A 22480-nucleotide genomic window follows, 5' to 3' on the forward strand; every position below is an offset into this window, starting at 1 on the left:
CTACACTGATGGATAAACACAAATTCGATCCGTGCTAAAATCCTGATTTAATGAGTTACAGCACATCGAGTTTAGAGCAACGCGACACCATCATCACTCAGTCTAAACTTTCATCGTCGAACATTCAGCATAGTAATGAGTTGTTGTTTATCTGAGCGCTTTGAGTCCTTGTATTTGTGCACAGTTTCTGAAAATATGCCAATATTAATGTAGATTTTATGTCATTATACCTAAAGCTTCAGTGACATAAGGAAAAATCATTTCTGTGAATTGCATTAAAAACAATCCTCGTTTCTTTATTCCTCTAAACCTGAAATCCCTTTAAAGCGCACCTCTCAAATCAAATTTGTTTTTTACACATTCAGATGTTTCTCAATCACAGTCACTGATTCCTAATTACATTTTTGTTTAAAATATTTTTTCATCTTTGTTTGCATTTGAGCTGGCGAAATCTCGCACGTCCTCTATAATCCTGCAGGTGGCGTGCTACAGACTGGTCACACAGCGCAGCATCCTATGCTAGTAGTACAAGTTAATTATCTGCTAAGATTATTTCAATTTGTAACAAAATCTGAAAAACAATATTAATATCCAATCAGGAAGTAAAAATAAAATCATGATACTTACAATATTACAATACAAATTAAATCAGCACCTGGGTATTGTGATAATATTCGAAATCAGTTGGTAAACGGTGATTCCAATCCCTCGTCTCAAAATTCCCTGCCTTATGTCCTTTTCTATTTAACAAAGGCAATCAGTTTTCCTCATCTAATGAGGAATGTCCTCATATGTGACCTCATATAAGAAGAGCCCCTCCCCCGGCTCGTTGCACAGTTGTGTTGTTCTCCGTGGGGCGTGGCTCCGCAGTCGCTCATTAAGATAGACATTAAGTGTTTGAAGAAGGAGTGAAACAGAGAGAGAGAGATTAAGGTATGATAAGATGCATTATTTAAAGGGTATTTCTGCTGGAGCATTAACACACACATGCCACTCTGGCATCAGTTAAATATGGGACCTTAAAGATAAACCTAGTGTATGTTTGGATCAATGTATCACCGAAGGAGAGACACATCCTACACTTAAACTTGCTTTAACAGAAATTTCCCCAACAATGAACTGCAAAAAAAATAAATAAAAAATAAAAAATTATATTATATTATAAATAATAATTGGGCCTTGAGTTACTGAATCATACTGTGTATGACAAACATAAAGAATTATTTGCCATTGAAGAATTTTTTTTTACCCTTGCTGTGACCTTGAGCCTGTTTGGATTGATTCCTAAATCTTATCAATTCACCTGCTGCTTCTGGTTACAGTGATAACCCCGACATCAATAAATCCTGCAAGCATTCACACACTCGCTTTTGAGACACAGCGCTACTCTCAGACAAACCAAAAACAACTGCCTTTATCACCTAGCAGCGAAAACATAACTACAGCGTTTTAACATCACGGACATGACTGAACGTCTTACCAAAGTTGTTCTCGCGTCATTTTAGCAGTTTTATAGCACCGGAATGTAAAATGGCTATTGTGAGGAGCTTCTGTCGCGTGTTCAGTTCTTGCTAGAGCTCTGGGTTTAATGGGTTTAACACCTGAATCTGTGTATCATTCGTTCATCGTGGGTTTCCTCTGGGTACTCTGGTTTCCTCCCACAGTCCAAATGCAGATTGGTTAATTGGCTAATTGTTGATTCCAAATTGCCCGTAAACCCCCCATCCCCCCCCTCCCAGGCCCTTTGGGATCCTGTACAGGATTAACACTATAGACGTTAAATTAGAAAATGGTTCCATGATAAATAACGAATAATACACAGACTCAGCTGCCTACTGTGATTATACTGTAAGATTTGCTCTAAGAAATGAGTTTTTTTTTTAGTTTCTCCCAAATCAGACAGTCTGGAGCTTCTATTAGTTTTGAATAAAATCACATAAAATCTCAGAAATGAAAATATTACACGTAAAGAGAGACAGTCAGACAGTCGAACAGACAGCAGGAAGAGCTGTAGCGCTTTCCGAAAGAGCCACAAGAACAACATCGGACATGACGGACGTGTCGGTGTGGGCGTCATCGTCACAGGTTTGGGTGGGGAGGGGGGGTGTTGGGTGGGGTGTGTGTGTGTGTTGCGCTTGTGATAAGATTGAGATACAAAGGAGGGATTCCCTGATTCCCTTCTCTCTCTCTCTGACTAATCCAGTCACAGTAGGATGCAGTCAAGCTGCCAGACATCCTCATTATTTAACACACACACGCACACACACACGCACAGCTCTACTTTCATTTCACCTACTCATGCTTTGGTTCTCGGTCATGTCCTGTAGAGAAACGCGTACATTACAGGAGACAGACGAATGTTAGACGCTGATAGTCGCTGTGCCGCAGTGCTCTCCTTAAATAATCTGCATCCACGCAGGACACGAACGAACCAGTGTATAAAATGTACATTTATCTACAGACTTCCTGTTGGGATTAATTTGTTAACTGATGATTAAAGACACTGTGTTTACATTTAAAATCTAAAGGGGTTTTAGAAGAGAAGAGACCTAAACTAAAGTGCATCAAAGGTTTAATGTGAACATCACTAAATCCTATTCTCTAAACCATCATCATCACTGAACAAACATCCAGAGCACTTCCTGTCTACTCATCTAAGTGTGTGTGTTGTGTGTGTGTGTTTGTGTGTGGCGAGCTGGTCCTTACAGCCGTTAACAGTGTTGTTGTAGCCCAGACCGGACAGGGTTTCTTTGCTCCCGCTGCGAGAGTTGCGTGCACTGGCCCAAGGGTCGTTGTCATAGGAACCAGACCGCGCCTTCATCTCTTCCTTCAGGATCATCCTCCCGATTCCGGCCTGGATCTGGAAGGGAACGTGAGAGAGAATCCCTGAGCCGTGTCGAGACAGATCACATCAGCAGGGCAAGTGAGCGAGCAATGAAGTGAGAAAATCATGCTGTGTGTCCTATATGTACTCTGTTAATGCTCTGGTTCCAGCCGTCTTCTTCTCCTCCGGAGGAAAACCTGCGAGCTCGAGGAACTGAGAGAGAGAGAGATGAGAGAAAGATAAAAACAAGAAGGATAAATATCATTAATTCCTCTATCAGTCTTAAAATGTAAAATGTTTAAAAGTCTTTTCAAACTGAAAGTGTTTAAATCATGAGATCTGTACGTCCATGGGGTCTAATGGACCTTTTCAGGCTTTTCAGGCGGGCTCAGTCTAGCTTGCTAACAGGCAAAGTAAAGTGATTACAGTGGAACCTCGGATTACGAGCATAATTCGTTAAGAAAGCGGGCTCGTATTCCAAAACACTTGTGAACCAAATCGTATTTTTTCATAAGAAGTAATGGAAACTTAAATTATGTGTTCCACAGCCTAAAAAAAAAATAAATACATAAAAATAATTAACACAAAATATAAAGTAAAAATAAAACAATTAATTTGAACTTTGCCTTGGAAAAAGGAAAAAATAAATCCTGACAGATGTGTTTGTGTTTGTGCGCGGAAACACTGTTTTATTGGAAAAATAAACAAGAAATCTCTCTAATGACACTCGATTGTGTAACTGTATAGGCAAAAGTAAGAGGGGTCTGTGTATATGTGTGTGTGTGTGTGGGGGGGTGCACACTCGCAAATCGCGTTACTCACTATCCAAGGTTCCACTGTATTAGGAATTTTAGTAGAACCTGAAAAAGTTTTCCCTCTCTTAATTTCACACACCCACGTGAGAGACCACTGGTATAAAAATTTCCCTTTCTATTTACATTAAGGATTCAGATTTTTTTTAATCTGTATAAATAAAAAAAAAGGTTTTGTCTGTACTTTGGTCAGAACTCACTCTTTCAATTATATCTTTACGTTTCACACACTTACATTACATACATTTGTCACAGCATCACACAAAACTTTCCTTGATGGTGTACACAGGCGGAAAAATTGCCTTACTGTCCAAATACTTATGGACCTGACTGTAATTTAAGAAACACAAGCGAGAAACATGGAAAGATGTCCCAGCTCAGTGGGCGTACCTTTGGGTGATCCGGTGTAGGGGTAGTAGTGCTGGTAGTGGTCAGGAGATGAGAAGGGGGAAGACACGATCTCTTCGCTTGTTTTAGTCTTCGCAGCTACGTAATCGTCATCATCTGGGGAATTATAAGAGAAATGGCTGATGGGTAATCTCAGAAGGTGTTCCCATAGAAATGATGGAAATGTCTGAGAGCGAGGCCGAGTGTGAGGTTCAGGAATACAGAGAGAGATATGGAGACTGAACACATGAACATGTGGAGAGTGTAGACTCGGGAGCTGAGGATTGTGGGTAATTACAGCCGAATGAGAAACTTTAGAGTCTTTAAAGTCTGTTCCATTAATCAGTAGAACGTTCTAGACCGACCACTGCTGCTCAGTCTGTCATCACGAGCTTCTAGACGCGGTAAAGGCGTCTAATCTGATGTTTCGGGTTGAGCGTAATCACCGAACAATCACTCAGAGACGGGAACTCCTTTAATTTGATTAAGATTGATTGCAAAATAAATTAATAAATGCATTCATTTTTTTATTCTATTTGCTTATTCTAATTAGATACTGTACATTAAGTATAGAGATGTTCGAGTCAAAACAGGACTTCTGAATGTACAGAATAACAGGACACAGTTCTAAAAGTAAAAACTCCTTTATGTCTCTATATAATCCCCTGATACACTAATGCACTTATCCCAGTGTTTCACTAGAGCTTGGACACCATCAAGGTAGAGAGTTTAGAAAGAAGACTAAAAGCTTCACATCTGAAACGCTGGCCTTCCAGGAACTCCTTTAATGTCTTTTCCAAACTTGTGGAAATGACTTGGAGCGCGTCAGGACTGTACAGGACTTTACTGAGGCTAAGAAGTCCAGGAAGTGTTTGAAGTCTTTATAAATGTGAATCACCAGTTTCATGCCTTTATTCACCAGAAATGTCATCACAAGTCCCGGATTGACTGTCGAATTTAAATGATAAATAAATACAAATATAAATATAAAAGTACAATTATGTAGAATTATTCTTGATTTAGTGGATTTTTACATTTGAATTATTGATTGATTTTTTTTTCATTCCAACCATGACTGCACATTTTAATGAACTGAAATGAAGAATTGTGCATTCATAAAACTGTACATTAAAAGCATGAATTATTCTAATTATTATATTTTTTTTTATAAAGATTCCATCTTAAAATAAATGCATTCAAATCTCCACCTTCACATCGATGCATCAATATAACTTCATCAAATTGAATAAATCGTAATTAAATAAACTATAATGAACGTAACATAATAGATGTTTTTAATAAATGGAATGATGGAGGAGACTTAATGGAATGAGGATCGGTACTTACAGCGAGGACGATTCACCAAAGGGACAGAACAGCAGGAGAGGGAGTGAAGGAAAGAAACAAGATCAGAGGAAATAAAAGGGTTTATACTACGAATACACACACACACACACACACACACACACACACACAGTACACAGTGACCTTGTTTCAAATGACAAAAAATACTATTTAGTTTGAAAACTGTGATTTATACATTAGCACTAAACTAGCGCAGGATTGTCTGGTTCTGAATAAATACCATGGCTCTTATAGATGGGAGGCTTCCTGTAGATGTTGGTCTCCCCAGTAGCTGAAGAGAAACAGAAAGTGAAGAAGAAGAAAAAGCAGTGAGGTAGAAAGGGAGGACATAAAGAAGGACATAAAGAAGGACATTCTTGTCATATCCCCGATCACCGCCCGACCCGAAGTTCTCAAGTTTAACGAGAAAATTACTGGAGAGCTCTAATTCCTCACATTCTAGAGCACGCATTCAGTTCTGCTGCAGATTAATAGCTGGAATTTATTCTGCTGAAGTGTCCCTGGGACGCAGTGCAGAGAAGAGTCACGCCAGAGTCAGTCTCAGAAAAACACAGGGACAAATCTCTTCTTTCATTGGTCGGCCATGACATTGAAAAAGTTCCAAGAAGGCAAGCTGTTGAAGAACGTGGAACTTCCTGAGCCTTGAAAATGGTCTGACGCTTTATTACAGCGATCGTTTTTAAAACCGTAAATTCTTTTCCATGTGCAGGTGAAAACAGTTGAGGCTTTTATTGACGTTTTAACCATGTTCCTTCATCATCCCGATATAAGAACAAAAATACACCACCAAGACAAACATGACTGGAATCGGGTTAAAGAACTGTTTAACACATTATAAAAACCTGAAATGATCGTGGGTTTACCCCCCCCCCTCCTAAAAAAAAAAAAGAATAGAAATAAAAACACTCTTCCTAACAATGTGTGACTGACGGTACATAGTGAGTAACCTAGTAACCCAGGGTGAGGATCTATCCAATGACAGAAACTTTAAAGCACTTTTTTACCTTTAGGCATTTGGCAGATTCTTTAAAAGCAAAAGTGCTTAAAAGAATCTGCCACCCAAATGCCTAAAGGTAAAAATGACCCTTAGGTAAGTAACTGCCCCTTTGCTAAATCAGGAATGAACTGTCATTAGCCACATTTTTTGCGCAGCTGAGTTAAATTCTACACATCACACTCGTCCGGTTTACTGCCAGACCTGCTGAATCAAGATATCACTTAAATAAAACCGTCTTGTCTGAGAAAGTTTCTGATTGAAACTTTCACATAAAAAAAAATGCTGTTTCAGTTTTAATTCTATCTGTACTTTGATGCATTACATTTGTATTCATTCTTTAAAGGATTGCACAAGAAATTTAATTAATTATTTGGCTTTAAATGAAACCGCCTGCTTTAGCTCACACAGTTTTTATTGTTTTTTTTTCTTTTATTTAATGAACCAAAAAGCCTTTCGTTCCACCATCATTAAATTACCATAACATTATTATTCCCCCGAGATCTTAATTTTCATAAAGATACATTTGCAAATTGAATAATACTGAACTTGAAACTTTGTCTCTTTCCTAATATTGGTTATTTGTCTAAAAAAATGATTTCCAAATAGAATATGAAAATAATCAGACGTGAACGTTTGGCTGCTTAGAAAGTCATCTGAGAGTGAAGCTGAACAGCAGCGAGACGTCTTCCATCATATTCTTTGCTATCTGGAAGTGTCTCAAAGATGCATAAAACACACACACACACAAAAACAGACACACACACACACACACACACATCGATACTGGAAAGCTTGCAGTTGATGGAAAGCAAGACATTTTGATTTATGGTTTTAAATATTTAATATCGCAGTAGCAAGGTTCTCTTAAATACCCCCGACACGGATATTAATTACACTCACTGCTGCTGTTGATTGCCCCGGGTTATTTCATAGGGGACCAACGTGGAGCGGCTGATGGAAAGGAGAGAATGAGGTGTGTGCAGGAGGATAGAAGAGTTTTAAGGTGTGTGACTATCAGACTTGGGATCATTTTCAGACTTTCCAAGGCTGTTAGAGGAGTAGAGACGAATGATCAGTGAGAATGAGGTGAAGCAGCAGGAGCAGCAGCAGCAGCAGCCTACCTGGCAGATGGAAATGCTTGGGTGCTTGGTACATGTTGGATCTGGCGTCGAGCTGACTGTAACACGGAGAACTCCTGCCGCTATCGGTGCCTGCAGTCAGCCCAAGACCAATCAGAGAGCAGAGCATGAGTGCAGTCTGGACAGACACGACCCGTATTTCCCATGATCCCAAACATGGGCCGTTTTTATTTATTTATTTATTTATTTTTAAACACTATGTGATTTCAGCAGACGTTTAGAAGATCTTTGAGTTCTTTAACAGACTGTGTGATAGTGTGCGTTCTACACGCCACAATTAAAGCAACTCTGACCGTAGACTTTTAATTAAAGAGAACAATTTTGTTCTGCTTACGTCATCAATCAGCGTGATCTAAAAATCAGCTTAAACTCGTCACAACTCCTAGAAGTGAGAGTGAGGAAATAAGAAGGTTTTTGTCTGTTGGGTACTGTTTAATACTTTGTTGTTGCTGTTTTGTCAGATTTTAATTAATCGTTTCTGATCAAAGAATTATTTTATGATGTTGGGCTGAAAATCACACAGTGTTTAAACAAGCAGTACGTTCATGCAACAACATTCGAAACTGCTTCTACTTTTAGTTGTTTCAGGCGTCTTGTGTCTGCATTGTTGTTTAAATAAATCTCCAGTTAGCCGGACTACAATCCAAATCTAAACGACCTTGTACACGACCCTGCGGCAGGACGGTGGATGAGGACTGACCGTAGCGGTAGTAGAGCTGCGGGGAGCGTGGCGTAGCGGGAGACGTTCCCTGGCGGCTGTACGTCGGCGAGTCGATGTAGCCCGGGCTGGAGGAACGCCGATGTCTGAGGTCCAAGCTGTCGTAGATATCCTGTCAAATATGGAGCACAGGATCACTTCATCACGTCACAAACTACAGTACATCAGTTCTTACTACCGTAACTTAACATCATCGCCATTAGATTTACTGTAGGTAAGGAATAATAAATTGAACATACAGATCTACTCCGTGATATCTCCACTTTACAATAAAAGGAAGTGTGGACACTATTTAGTGCGAATGAATTTAATATGTTGACACGATTAGTCCATTAAGTCGTGGCCAAAGTTTAAGCGCTATTTCAGATATACGTTTATATATTTGAACTACTTTTAGTTTTTGAAAGAACGCCTGCTTTTGTTAGAATACAGACACTAAAGAAGTTTACATGCAAATATAAATAATAGACATATTTTTATCATTTAATTAAAACAATAGATTTTAAAATGGAATGCAACAGATGCGTTCCATGAGTGGTGATAATAGACAGTAACAGCACTGTGATGTTTAACCCGCATCGCTCACTTCTGTACAGACAGAAGACTAATAACGTCTAACACAGTTAGCAGCTGCCTGACAAAACCCACATTCACAACCTTTCAGTAAGAACACACATCTGATAACGTTATGTCGTCTTAAACAACACGCCGTCTCTGCACTTATCACTTCTAAACCGTTCTGAATCGCCTCTGAACCGTCCGTGTCGTTCTGTTCACGGCTAACGCTTAGCTACAAAGCTAACTAGCTTCTAACACAAGGCTGAATCCCAAATCCCTCTCTAACCCCTGATCAAGGGCACTACTTGGTGTGTGGAACAAGGGATTGTACACCCTACATAGTGTACTAGCTTTCCATTTAGGACTTAACCCCGGAACCAGAAAGTTAACGGAGCTGATATTCTAAAGTGGAATGAGTGGAAATATAACGTCGTTAGCTCCGCCCCAGAAGGATATGTGTGGGCGGAGTAAAATAACTGGTCAAATAAAGAAACAAATCATAATTTGGTTATAATAAATAGTTTTTGTGGATCTGCAATATCACACTTGAGGTCGTGCTGTTGTACTGAATATCAGCACGGCTGATTGAACTATTATTAAATATGAAGTTACACTGAAATTTAAATCACAGGTTTAAATCCAGGTGATGGCACGCCCTTCTGTAGCTGGGGGTCTAAGAGAGCAAAAATAGGCGTGTCCTCTGGGTGGGAGGGGCATATGCTCACCCTTCATGGGCATCAGCAAGGTTGTGGTATATTGAAGAGGGTGAATAGCGCTTTCTTTGTAGCATGTTACAATATGGTTTAAAAAGATAATAATTTATCTGCTGACTACAAATCTCTACATGTAAATGCGTGCGTGTGAGCCTTCATCCTTCCCAGTTCATAGTTGTCATAAGCGCAATTTTTTTTTAAATCCTTTAAATACACCTTGACTTATGTTTTCTTTTCATACCATATAAACCTTTTTATACAGCGGGTCCACTTCATGCTTGTTTTTATTGTATGCAGGATTTTAGAACTGCCTAAGCGGGATTCTGTCAGTTTGACCTAATCTGGCAACCGCGGGTTATATTGACAAACAAAAGTGGCAAAGATGACATCGTTACAGATTGATGAACCCTGAAATGTTACATATAGAGTACCATGCCTGAAAAAATGTTTTTCAAAAGTCACACTAGATAAGGGTTTTTGCGGAATGCTGTAAATGTAAATGCTTATTTATTCAAGTTATTGTAAAGAACAGAACTATAATTTTCCACTCATAATTTAGTTTTTGAGTTTTTGTCCTCAGAGGAGCTCTGTACCAGCACAAGGGCAACCAAAGCACATTTTCAGCTTCAGGAAACTCTAAACATTATGAAACATGATTTTTTTAAACAATAGAATGTTCTGTATACAGCAAAATAAAACAAAGACTCAAACTCAAATGAAATAAAATGGCACGTGAAAAAAAAAAAAGCATCCATTATTTCCATGATGTGTTTTCGCCTGGATATTTTTGTAAATTCTGACCACAGAGCTTCAGTACCTGAGAGTACACCGAGAGCGTTCCGAGAGACTGCGGTCATTGCAGAGGAGGAAAGAAAAGAAGAAAATCAAAAAGAAGTCAAGCAAGCACAAATTCATTTCACACTCCATTACTCAATCCTTTTCAGGTCCATGCCAGAAGATGCGAGGTGGACTAAAGGGAAAAAAAAAAGAAGCTGAAAAGCGTGATCCAGGTGAAACGTGAGCGTTTGCACGAACACCACCGTGGCATCTTGGATATACAGTATTTAACTGAAAATGTTCACAATGTGAGAAAATAAGGGCACCATGCAGTACTGTACCTCACTGCTGTCATGGAGGCATCATGGTTTAGTGTAGTGTGTAGCCTTCACTGGGGATCGTATGAGTGTATCTTACAATTTACGTTTAAAAAGTAAAAGATACACACTACAGGTACGAACGATGATTGGTTCCAGTGAAACAGGATAATCAGTGATATTCCAGTCATACCAGAGAATCATTCAGAAAACCCATGCAGCCAATTCCATCCTTCTGCTCACGCAAGCCAAAGCAGGAGGCCAAACCCATTCTCTCGCCATTCCGATATCAGTTCATCAGGATGCACTAAAGAGGACGATAAGGGTGATGCAAGTACTGATAGCATTAGCACTAAGCCTAGCGTCTCAGTACCTCCCCGTAGCGGTAACGCTCTAGCCTGTCATCAGAGAGGTATCTGTGATACGCCTCGTACGGAATGAGATCGGGTCGTGGCTCGCGGTATACAGCGCTAAGCTTAGGTAATGAGGACAGAGCCCTGTAACTGAGGATCTCATTCTCCACTCGGGCCTAAAGAACACACACAGGACAGAACAGAGGAGACAGGAACACATGAGATAAACACACACACACACACACACAGATCCAGATGGAGATTGGAAATGGCATCACAGCAGGCATCTGACGGAAAATACCACTGAACATACACACACACACACACATACTGTACACAAATGCTCAGTCACATTCAAACTTCAGTGTGTGATATGAAAAAATATATTTAAATATGATTTTTATACATTTCGTTAATTTTTTTATTCTATTTTACCCCCCCCCCCCCCACACACACACACATTATCATCACTTTAGCAGTTTTCAATGAGTTTATTACTTAAAGTGCCCCAATTATGCCATTTTAAAGGTTGATAATATTGCTTAGTGAGTCAGGTTTACATGTATGCAAGGTCAAAAAACACTTCAGTTTTCTCTAAAAATAGATTTAATTTTACCCCATATCTAAATGATTCGTAAACGACTCGGGTGAAGCAGTTTGAAGATTCAGTCTGTCTAAACCCCTCCTTTCCGTGAGCCCTCACTTCTGTGATTGGTCAGATGGAGCGATGATTTATGATTGGTCTACCGCTACAGCGTGTGCCGAAAAACGAAACGCCCATGACCATAACTGAGCGACGGCTCTGGAGACGCGTCAATACATAGAAAAGATGACGTCGGTTTTACCGCGTAATGACCAGCTAATTTTATATCAACTGTGGCTACAAAAATCGAGAGGTCTTTTATCTTTGTGTCGGTGTTGCGTTAAAAGGCCGGTGAGCAAAAAGGACAAACACAAACAAGTAGATAAAGCAAACGTGTATTATACAAAACTAAATAAAGTAAACGAAAAAGGTGCACAACAACCAAACAAAGATATAAACAATATTTACAAACTATATATAATAAACGGTATGTGTGCGAGTGAGTGGAAAATGTCCGAAGTCCGTGTTTATTGTATGTGTGTTATCCGAGTATACCGAGTATGGTTCGGTCTCACCGGGGTTAATGAAGTCCGAGAGGCCGATGACGGAGGGTGAGAAGTCCGGAGAATATGTCCAGTCAAAGAGAATCCGGTTAAAAAAATCTTCTAAAGAAAATGATCCACAACAATCTCTCCTTCTCTCGTCCAAACAAATGATGCCAGCGCTGTTCCACCATTACTACTCATGCATGGAGCATGCGCACTTCGCGTGTGTGTTTTTCCCCTCGGGGCTTGCCGCATGCGCACTTCGCGAGTGTTAGAGTTTTGGTGAATGGTGGAGAATAAACAGTTAAAAAGGATTTTGTGTGCTCTCGTTTTTTTATTGTTTTTTTATATTATAAAGTGTTTAAGCGAACCCGGCGTGAATGCTCGGTCACATTAACAAGAGTGTGGTAACGTTAATTGTAAGTTGGCGGGCAAGCTGTTCGCGACGTAGAACGTGGGCGGACATTATGCAAATTTGTTACGGAGTGACGTGGATCCGTAACAGAGTAAAAATAAATTTGCTAACGACTCGATTAGGCGAATGTGAGCTGATTCTTTTTTTTAATAGACAAAAACTTGATTTATCCTGCACTGTCAGCGTCACAGATAAGTTAGTAGCAAATAGTTTATGTTCACATACAGCTACATGACACACTGCATGAAAGAAAATATTTGAAAAAGCATCATAGTGGCACTTTAACAATTAGAAAAAAAAATCACAATGTACATATTATCTCATACAAAAAATACTCTGATGTAATTTATAATGACGTTCATATTAAATGGTTGTATCATGCAGACACACATGCATACACATGCAAACATGTTCAAACAACAGATAACTGCATGCTCACACACAAATACACACACACACACACACAGTAATGGGAAATGTGGTGGTGAGGTCAGCAACAAAGCTTTTTTCATGAGTCATTTATTCCCGGAGAAGAGAGTGGCGATGGTTTGCATGGACAATTTGGGGGCGGAGCTTTGTATATAGGTGAGCTTTGCAGGCACGGGTGAAAATAGGGGTGGGGCTTTGTGTGTATGTGTGAGAATAAGGACGTTTTTTTTTTTTATGAGTATACGTGAGAATGGGGTGGAGCTTTGTGTAGGTGGGAGAAAATAGGAGGTGGGGCTTGTTTTCTGTTTGAGTGAGAATAGGGCGGGGCTTTGTGTATATGGGTGAGCTTAGGGGTGGGGCTTTGTGTGTGCATGTGTGAGTTTAAGGATCAAGGATCAAGCACAAGGACTCACGAAACATGATTTAAACATGTTTAACATCCGAGAGCTAATCCTACACATTTAAATAGGTGATAATAGGGGCGGAGCTTTGTGTGTATGGGTGAGAATAGGGGCGGAGCTTTGTGTATATGGTTGAGAATGGGGCGGGGCTTTGTGTACATGTGCGAATTTAGGGATCGAGCTAGAGGCCTAAAAAAAAATCACTTATCTTATAATCTTTTAATTTTAGTGTGATAGAGGAGCAAGGAGCATTTCGCTGAGTGCTAATATTAAATTACTGAATAAAAAAATTGTATCATTTATTCTCATAATTTATTTTTCAGGGGCAATAATTTGCACAAACAAACAATCAAATAATAAACACAAACTACTAAAAGCTGTTTTCATTAACCACATTTCTGACAGGCATAGTTTCTTACTGTGGTGTGTGTGTGTGTGTGTGTGTGTGTGTGGAGCAGTACTTACACAAATGACTCGGCTTGGAGATCCTATACTGGATCCTGGTGGAGAGATGGAGGCCTCTGAGGTGCGTCTTAGCTGTTAGACACACACACACACACACACATATACACACACACACACACACACACACTCACATCATTAATTTATATACTTATCTAAGCTCTGCTCAAAGCTGTAGTTCTAACAGTAAACTTAGCGTTAGATCAGTTCACACACACACACACACACGCACACACACACACACTGATATTAGCACTAACGGTTCTTTGAGAAGTTAATCATCAGGATTGATGTTATTGTTCATTTCACTCGGTTAGCTTGATGCTAAGATAATCGCCATGCTCCGCTCTCGATGCTGTGCTGCAAGCAAGTTCAGGCCAAAATGTTACACATACGGACAAAACATGGTATCGGTGCTAAAAAGTGTCTCACCAGGTGGAAAGTAAATTTTCCGACAGAATCATTTAAGACCATTTTTCATAAGAATCAATCTTACAGATATACTGTATATCCTGGTCCATGCTTCATTTGTTTGTAAATATGCATAAACATTTATATTTTATTAGATAAAAAAAAATTAAAATTACAATTTCATGTCCTTTCATGTTGAAGTGTCTTTAACTTTTCTGAATTCAAATCTTTCAACAATCTTAACTGTCATTCAGATGAAACTTGGCTGATTTAGATTTCACATAAAAAAGTGACCTGAAAAAGTGTATTATTTCAAAATGCAAAATTGTTAAGATATTGCAACATGAATTTGACATGGTTACGGACACTACAGATTTTTCGCTTTTAAGTGTTTACCAAAAAACAATGTTTACAGTTCATATGTTTCTAGAAGCTTACACCAATTTAAGTAGCAATACTCAAAGAAATATAAATCATTTGCATTTTAAATGATTATTGATTAAATCGAGACAGTATAACGCTGAAAAATAGCCATTTTTATGGCGCATATAAAATAACCTGAAGTTAGCAACTAGACATTTTTAGGGAGGCAAAATTGGTCATTTCCATGTTCCATAAACTTTAAAAGTAGTTTCTTTGGCGCACACATTTTCTCTATTATAGGTATAACATATAAAAAAATTTAATCAGCACCAATACTGTACTGTTTTGGACGGTAAGACTCTTTTATTAAAGTATTTCATGCATGTGTGTCCTGGTGTGTATCGAGCCTAACCCTGGGTTTGGGTGTCTAGGTGTCTACTCATTCCAGGCCTTTTTATACGTTGTGGAGCTCAGATCCACTCTCCATGACTGAGATGTGTGTGAGTTGTGATGGACGCTGGCGGTGGGATTTTCATCCTCAGCTTAAAGTCAGTAAAATCAAGTCAATCAATCAATTTCTGGCCTTGTGTTTGAAAGACAATCATGAAGATGTCGACTGTAGTTAAAATTGCGTCCCTCACCCTGAGCTTCCTCTCCGTCCTCGCAGCCTGCTTGCACATCAGATGCCACACCTCTGAACCTGTAACACAAAAGAACTGATTAAAACGAGAAGCCATTCGTTTAGTATACGTGTTAGTGTGTGTGAACGGGAGGCAGGAACTCTCGGGCTCACGGCCTGGTTTAAGTCCAGTATTTTATTATTTAAGAACTATAAAAGATGTAGCTCATCATAGAACCCCAAGGCACATGGAAACATGTGTGTGTGTGTGTGTGTGTGTGTATTTTTTAAAACTGCTGTGAAGTGGTATCAACAAAAAAAGACTTATAAAGATAAAATGCAACTTCAGTAACGAGGATAACGTTGTTCAATTAAGACGTTCTTATGCAGTAAAGCTCGAATGAAAACCTGCAATAAAAGCGAATTCCTTTGTTCCGTGTGACTGATTGTGGTTTTGGAAAATTTATAAAAGTGCTGTTTAAAGACTCAAATTTCTACACGCAGGAAAACCGATGCACGAGTGTGTGTTCTTGCTCTTTATAACGTGAGCTGCATGACAAAAGCAGCACTCACGGATAAACAGCTTTTAATAATATATTTAGTTCAAGGTCCTAAAATCTACCCCCCCCCCTGCAGTTTTAGCTCTCATATCTGCATGAGAAACAGAAGTGCACTTGGCGTGTTGTTGTGTGTAAGTTGCGTGTTTAGACTCGCACAGCAGCACTTTCGTAGAAAACACACAAAGCTTTTAGTGCAGAACGTGTGTGACCCACTTACTGCTGACAACGGGAGCAAACAAACAAGAATCTGGGCCTAAGTGCAGCATTGTTGTTTACCCCCCCCCCCCCCCCCCACACACACACATATAAATCACAGGGATGCTGAAAATAACATATAGACACAATCCACAGGCAACATCATTTATATTACTGCTCGTTAATATAAGGGTGAGTCAAAAATTATCCGCATTCTAGTTATATTAAAAGTCCTGTCTTATCAGCGCTTTCTGTTCAAGGCTACTGTCACGGCTGTGCAGGTGTGAACGTGTTACATCAGTTCATTTGTAAATGCGGTGTGAGCAGAAATGTGGCAGCCCACTTGTGATTTGCATAAAAGAAGAGCAGCGCGCAGTGATTCATGTTTTTTTTGTGGTCTGAGGGTGGACCTGGAGCCGAAACAACTCACTGAAGAACATAAACAGAAGTGTTTGGATATCTACAAACTAAATGTGGAGCGATGCTCTGAGGAAGGTGAAGGAGAATCGTTCTGGAGACGAGACACGGATTCATCACTACGAGTCTGAGAGTAAACAGCAGAGTCTGGAACGGAAACATCCTCAATCACAGACCGGGAAAAAGCTAAAAACTCGACCATCAGCTGGAAAATTCATCAACGCCAACAGTTTTCTGGGATTCTCAAGGGCCAGAAATATTGGAACAGCATTAGGAAAATAGTTGAACGATCAGTGAGACGCTTATTGAAGAGCTGAAGACTAAATTTCAAATTAAACGCAGAGGACTGATAGGGCGCCGTGATCTCACGTGATGATGCACGTCCACACACTTCCTTACTATAGTCCTGATCTCACTCCATCAGACTTTCACCTTCTTGGTCCCCTAAAAGCAGAACTACAAGGGTGAAGATTCAGTTCTGATGAAGAACTAAATACATAAATAAAACATTTTTAATGAGGGAATACGGAATCTTGTTGACCGATGGACGGAGTGTATTGAAAAGCAAGAAGAGCATGCTGAAAAAGTCCAGAGTTAGGATAATTTTTGACTCACCCTCGTATTACATTAAAGTTATGTTTAAAAAAAAAACTACCTACCTATCTATTTATCTAGCTAGCTATAAAAATATATCGACTGATTCCCAGTAAAACGTTAAATAATGTTTAAAAAAATCATGGGAAAGTTAACATTATAAAGTGTGAGAAGGAAAGATTGTCACATCTTAAATTTCACATTCTTCTCTAAAACAAAAATAAGAAAAACAAAGCATTCTTCCCAAATCGCTTCTATTTGATTCCAAGTGACTAGTGGGGTCTCTGGAAAATTGTAGACAATCCCATTATTATCTAAAACTGTCGACAATTTCATGTTTGTCACTTTGTGTTTGAGAGATATCCATACATTAAGGCAATTCTCTTTTTTTCTTGGGCTCTGCCCCGTCCTGTGATGTAAGTCTGAGAAGGCTTTCAGGGAAAATCAATAAAAAAAATCTGTTCTACTTTACATTTAAATGCTGCTTTTAATTGATTTTCCAACCTTAACACACTTACGCTTGACAGCAACAATAACACTGTTGAAGAGATTGTTTTTAGCTTCTATTTCTATTCGATTACGTTCACATCACCACCCTGGAGTGACTCATGAGCTGATGTTTTTGTACGGCTGTCTGAACCAACAGATCTGATGTTCTTCAGATCGGATCTGAGTTCCTTCCGAATGTTGTCCTACATCTGATACATATCCGGTACCTGGTCATGTGACCTGCATGAGAATGGGCTGATCAGAATTCACGCGACGTTTTGCCTCTGCACATGCGCAGGGTACTGACGTCATCGGGCTTTCATGGCAGTTTTAGCATCAGCTAACGTGAGGCGTCTGAAAAATTAGAATGTGGCTTGTAATGTGAACGTAGGCGTTGAGATATTTACAGTTAAATACATTAAGTGGCTGTTAAACAATCATTTACAGCATTTGGCAGATGGCTTTATCCAGAGGGCCTTGCTCAAGGGCCCCACAGGGGCAACCTGGTGGTGCTGGGGAACCTGGGACCGTCTGATCAGTCGTCCAACACCTTAACTTCAGGGCTTAAACACATTTCTGATATCATTTATTGTTTCTGTTCTATCTATCTATCTATCTATCTATCTATCTATCTATCTATCTATCTTAATTCACAAATGCTTCTTTCTTGTTTTGAAAAGGAAACAGTATTTGACTGCAATGCCTTCTGGGTATTTACAGTGGTATTGATTTGGACCTCCAAGCTGCCACATGCTGACTTAACGAACTTTACTGGAGCTAATAAAGTATTGGAAACTGCTTTAGAGATTCCCTCAGAGAGAAACAGAAGCCATCTTTAACTCAGCGCTGGAGTTCAGGAACTCTTCTACTTCTGTTTCCTTAAATACAGTATGAATAAGGAATCGAGTGAATAAGTTCGCTGCCCAATACCCGCCCAAGCAGCGGTTTTGTTTGTTTAATGTTGTTTCCCACACGGAAAAAACCTATATAAAACATATATGTTTTAATATAGGTTTGATATAGGTTTTTAATATATGTGACATATATAAAATTGGCCCTTTTCCTATATTATATGTACATATATGCGTACATATATGCGTGCGTGCATATATGTACCCATATAGACATATATGTGACATATATAAAATTGGCCGTTTTCCTATATATATGCACCTATATTTTTACCTAGATATTAGTAAAATTATTAAAATCCATAGCTGTTAGACAACATAAATAAAAGCCCAAAATGTAGAAATTTAATTTTTTTATTTTTTTAAGAACAATCAAATAGTAAAAGAACAAAAATAAGACAAAAAAACTCAACAGGAAGAAAACATATATATATTTTGAGGACCTTCTCAGCTTCGTGAGCTTTGAATTGATAGATGTGCCTGTCTGCCCTCGGGTGGCTGCCGGCCACTTCTTCAATGTAGCATCTAGAAAAGACAAAAATAATAAGACAGTATAATAATAATAAATGATTATTTATTAAAACGTTTATAAACATCTGTAAACTCCATAAGGCATTAGCTTAGCCACCGGGAAATATCATGTTTGTGCTACATACAGAAAGGCAGCATGTTAGCATGATTTACCTAAACTAGGTGTCACAAGCTGACAAGAGCTAGCTGAAGTGAGGAAAATATTTACTAATATAGTTTAATATTATCAGAATAAGAGTTATATAAGACTTAATAACTTACCCAGTGTGTCCTCCTGGATTCTTTCTTCAAAACGCTCCCGTTCGTCGTCAGGGCCACAAAGTCTTCTTCTGAGGTAAATGTAAACTCCTCCCACTTTCCAGAACATTCTGAAGAGTTTCTTTGTCCGGGGGCGTGGCCTAGTATGTAAATTAGCCGGACTGATTTCCGTGTGATTGGCGTGTGGGCGTGTCCTGCCTCGGGTCATTAGCAGATAATGCGACAGAAATTCTAAAATGTGTTTTTTATTTAGTTAGTTCTTAGTTATTGCCTTGATAATAGAAAATATGAGCGCATCATGTATGACAGTTGCCAAAGTGAGATATGAGCTAAAATGACCAGTATGGCCTGTATATGCACATATATGCACCTCAATTTTGCCTATATGCAGCAGATATATTATAATATATATGCATATGTACTCCATATAGGTTTCATATATGCGCATATATCCTCATATAGGTTCTTTCCATGTGGGTTGGTTTATTTTTATATATTTATTGTAAAGCCAGAACAAATTAATTAGCAAACTAATCACTCATTTATTCTCTATAGTTCAGTGTCGCATATTGTCACTATGTTACACACCTAGTAGTGTTTGTGTGTGTGTGTGTATATATATAAAACACCAAAAAAAATTGTGAAAAAGTGTTTGTCCCTTTAGAGATTTCTTTTTTTCAATTTAATGTTTGTAACAGTTTAATGTTTAATCATCTAACAAATTAAAATATTAGTCAAAGATTACACAAGTAAACACATCATGCAGTTTTTAAATAATGGGTTTTATTATTAAGGGAAAATAAAATCCAAAATTACATAGTCCTGTGTAAAAAAGGTGTTTTTTAAAACTTATCTCAACTTTATTACACCTGAATTAAATTTCTTCAGCCACACACAGGCCTGATTACTGCCACACCTGTTCGCAATTAAGAAATCACTTAAATAGGACCTGCCTGACAAAGTGAAGTAGACCAATAGATCATCAAAAGCTAGACATCATGCCTCAAATAATTGAGATCTATCAGTCTGGAAAAGGTTATAAAGCCATTTCTAAAGCTTTGGGACTGCAGCAGGGGCGGACTGGCCATCGGGAGCACCGGGACATTTCCCGGTGGCCTGACGGTCGTTCTGGCCTGCCGGCTGCCGCTGTGCAGACGATCAGCCTGGCATGTGATAGGCTGGTGTATAACTACGAATTAATTGACGGATCTCTCAATCTACGAATCAGGCAATGGAAAGGGAGGGGAAGATTAGAAGATCAGGAGGGAAAATTACACTCCCACATCACATGACCCAACGTCAGCGACGCACTGCCTAATATCTGGCTATATCCAGAGACAGGGTATATCTGACTAAATCGTTCAAAAAAAATGGAGCGTAAACGCAAAGGAGGAGCAGAGAGTCAGCGTATAAAAAAAAGGAAAAAAAGCCCTGGCCGCAGACGCAGCAAGCTGCTGCAAAATCCCAGCCATGTTCGCCAGTAAGGGAACAGGTCGGTCAAGATTACATCTACATTATATTTATAATAATTTGGCAGACGAACACTTTCATCCAAATCACTTAGATCATCACAATCGATAAAACTAAACCAACAAACGAGCAACAATATGTAAGTGCTGCTGTGCTGTGTCAAGTCTGGTTTCGTCTGAAAAGGTGACGAAGGAAGCAGCAGCAGTAGCACTAGTGCTGTAAATGCTCCTGCTGTTGAGCTAGAGGTGGTGGACAGTTCACCGTGTGAGTCAGAGCGTTTGACTTCAGGTAAAGTTAAAGATAAGCAAAACTAAACATGCAGGCAGCAGGCTATACTTTTTAAACAACATGTGCTTTTTTTATGATTTATAAGATCAGTAGTAGGACTTTTTATTTTTAGTTCTATTTTTCCTAGTTTAATTTAATTTTGTAATTTAATTTCTATCGTATTTCTTTTATTCATATTTATTTCTTATTTGTAAAATTTAACTCTCTTTTAGGGTCAATGGCAGTCGTATAATACATTTCACTACATTTCGTACTGTGTATGTTTGTGTATGTGACAAATAAAATTTGAATTTGAATTTGATTTGATTTTGGGGACATACAACTGATGGCTGCACAATTATAAGTACAGATTATTGAACACGCTTATTTCATATTGCAGAGCAACTACATGTGCAGAGTGAGAGAGAGAAGGATTCAGGGAAAGATTAAGGAGACAGTGAAAGCCTTTATATCTCTTTTGATTATTTTGCCTGTCCACAGTCTAAGGATTTAGATTTTTTTTTAAAGTATCACCCAATTCAAACGCCTACTGGTGTACTAGTAGTGCTAATTACTTACTGTTTACTCTTACTGGTCTGTTCCACATAATGCCATAATTGAGTAAACATTGTTATCTGTTACTTATGCTGTCATGGGTTTTGTTAAGTTTATTTGTGTTTGTGTTTCTGATGCATTTGATATACTAGAGTTGAGCACTGAAAATACATAAAATGTAAATATTTCAACATGTGAATGTGTCTCTTATTATCTCTTTTAAAAAGCCAATTTTCTATTTGTCATTGGTTTGGTAGTATAAATGGTGTGTTCCTAGTGAGTTGTTAAGGGTTATTTTTTTATTCATTTATATTGCATCTGGTAGTCTACCTGTTACAATAATAGGGTTAGCCTACAAGTTTATCAGTCCAGTAGATTACATGAATAGGGTGGTGGTGACTGCAGCAGCAGAGGTGGCCTGGGAGTGGAGTCAAATTCCCGGCCTGAATTATTGTCCCAGTCCGCCACTGGACTGCAGCGAACCACAGTGAGAGCCATTATCCACGTATCCACTGTTCAAAACATGGAACAGTGGTGAACCTTCCCAGGAGTGGCCGGCTGACCAAAATGACCTCAAGAGCACAGAGACAACTCATCCGAGAGGCCACAAAAGACCTCCAAGAACATAATCAAAAGACAACATCCAAGGAACTGCAAAATACAGTAAAATATGGTGGTGGTAGTGTGATGGTCTGGGGCAGTTTTGCTGCTTCAGGACTTGCTGTGATAAATGGAACCATGAGTTCTGCTGTGTACTAAAATTTCCTAAAGGAGAATGTCTGGCCATCTGTTTGTGACCTCAAGCCAAAGCAAACTTGGGTTCTGCAGCAGGACAATGATCCAAAACATACCAGCAGGTCCAGTTCTGAATGGCTGAAGAAAAACAAAATGAAGACTTTGGAATGGCCTAGTCAAAGTGCTGACCTGAATCCAATTGAGATGCCGTGGCATGACTTTAAAAAGGCGGTTCATGCTTGAAAACCCTCCAGTGTGGCTGATTACATCAATTCTGCAAAGATGCGCTGTGACAGACTCATTGCAAGTT

At 39.0% G+C, this 22480-nt stretch overlaps 1 protein-coding gene across 4 annotated transcripts in view; it reads right to left on the reverse strand.

Moving 5' to 3' along the window:
- The window catches only part of LOC128507656 (actin-binding LIM protein 3-like), a 74661-nt gene that overhangs the window by 6444 nt on the left and 45737 nt on the right, over positions 1-22480 (reverse strand). Inside the window, exons 8-17 of one of the 4 annotated variants that reach the window (XM_053478712.1) lie at positions 15211-15269; positions 13799-13870; positions 10981-11136; positions 10331-10360; positions 8225-8354; positions 7507-7596; positions 5609-5659; positions 4027-4122; positions 2973-3037; positions 2707-2860 (exon numbers count right to left, since the gene is read on the reverse strand). In XM_053478712.1, coding sequence (XP_053334687.1) covers positions 2707-2860; positions 2973-3037; positions 4027-4122; positions 5609-5659; positions 7507-7596; positions 8225-8354; positions 10331-10360; positions 10981-11136; positions 13799-13870; positions 15211-15269 — 903 coding nt within the window. Of the gene's footprint in view, positions 1-2706; positions 2861-2972; positions 3038-4026; positions 4141-5608; positions 5660-7506; positions 7597-8224; positions 8355-10330; positions 10361-10980; positions 11137-13798; positions 13871-15210; positions 15270-22480 lie in introns of all 4 variants that reach the window. The other 3 variants (XM_053478709.1, XM_053478710.1, XM_053478711.1) reach the window with 3 other exon arrangements.

Source organism: Clarias gariepinus, chromosome 19 (genome assembly GCF_024256425.1).
Source record: "Clarias gariepinus isolate MV-2021 ecotype Netherlands chromosome 19, CGAR_prim_01v2, whole genome shotgun sequence".
NCBI lineage: Eukaryota > Metazoa > Chordata > Actinopteri > Siluriformes > Clariidae > Clarias > Clarias gariepinus.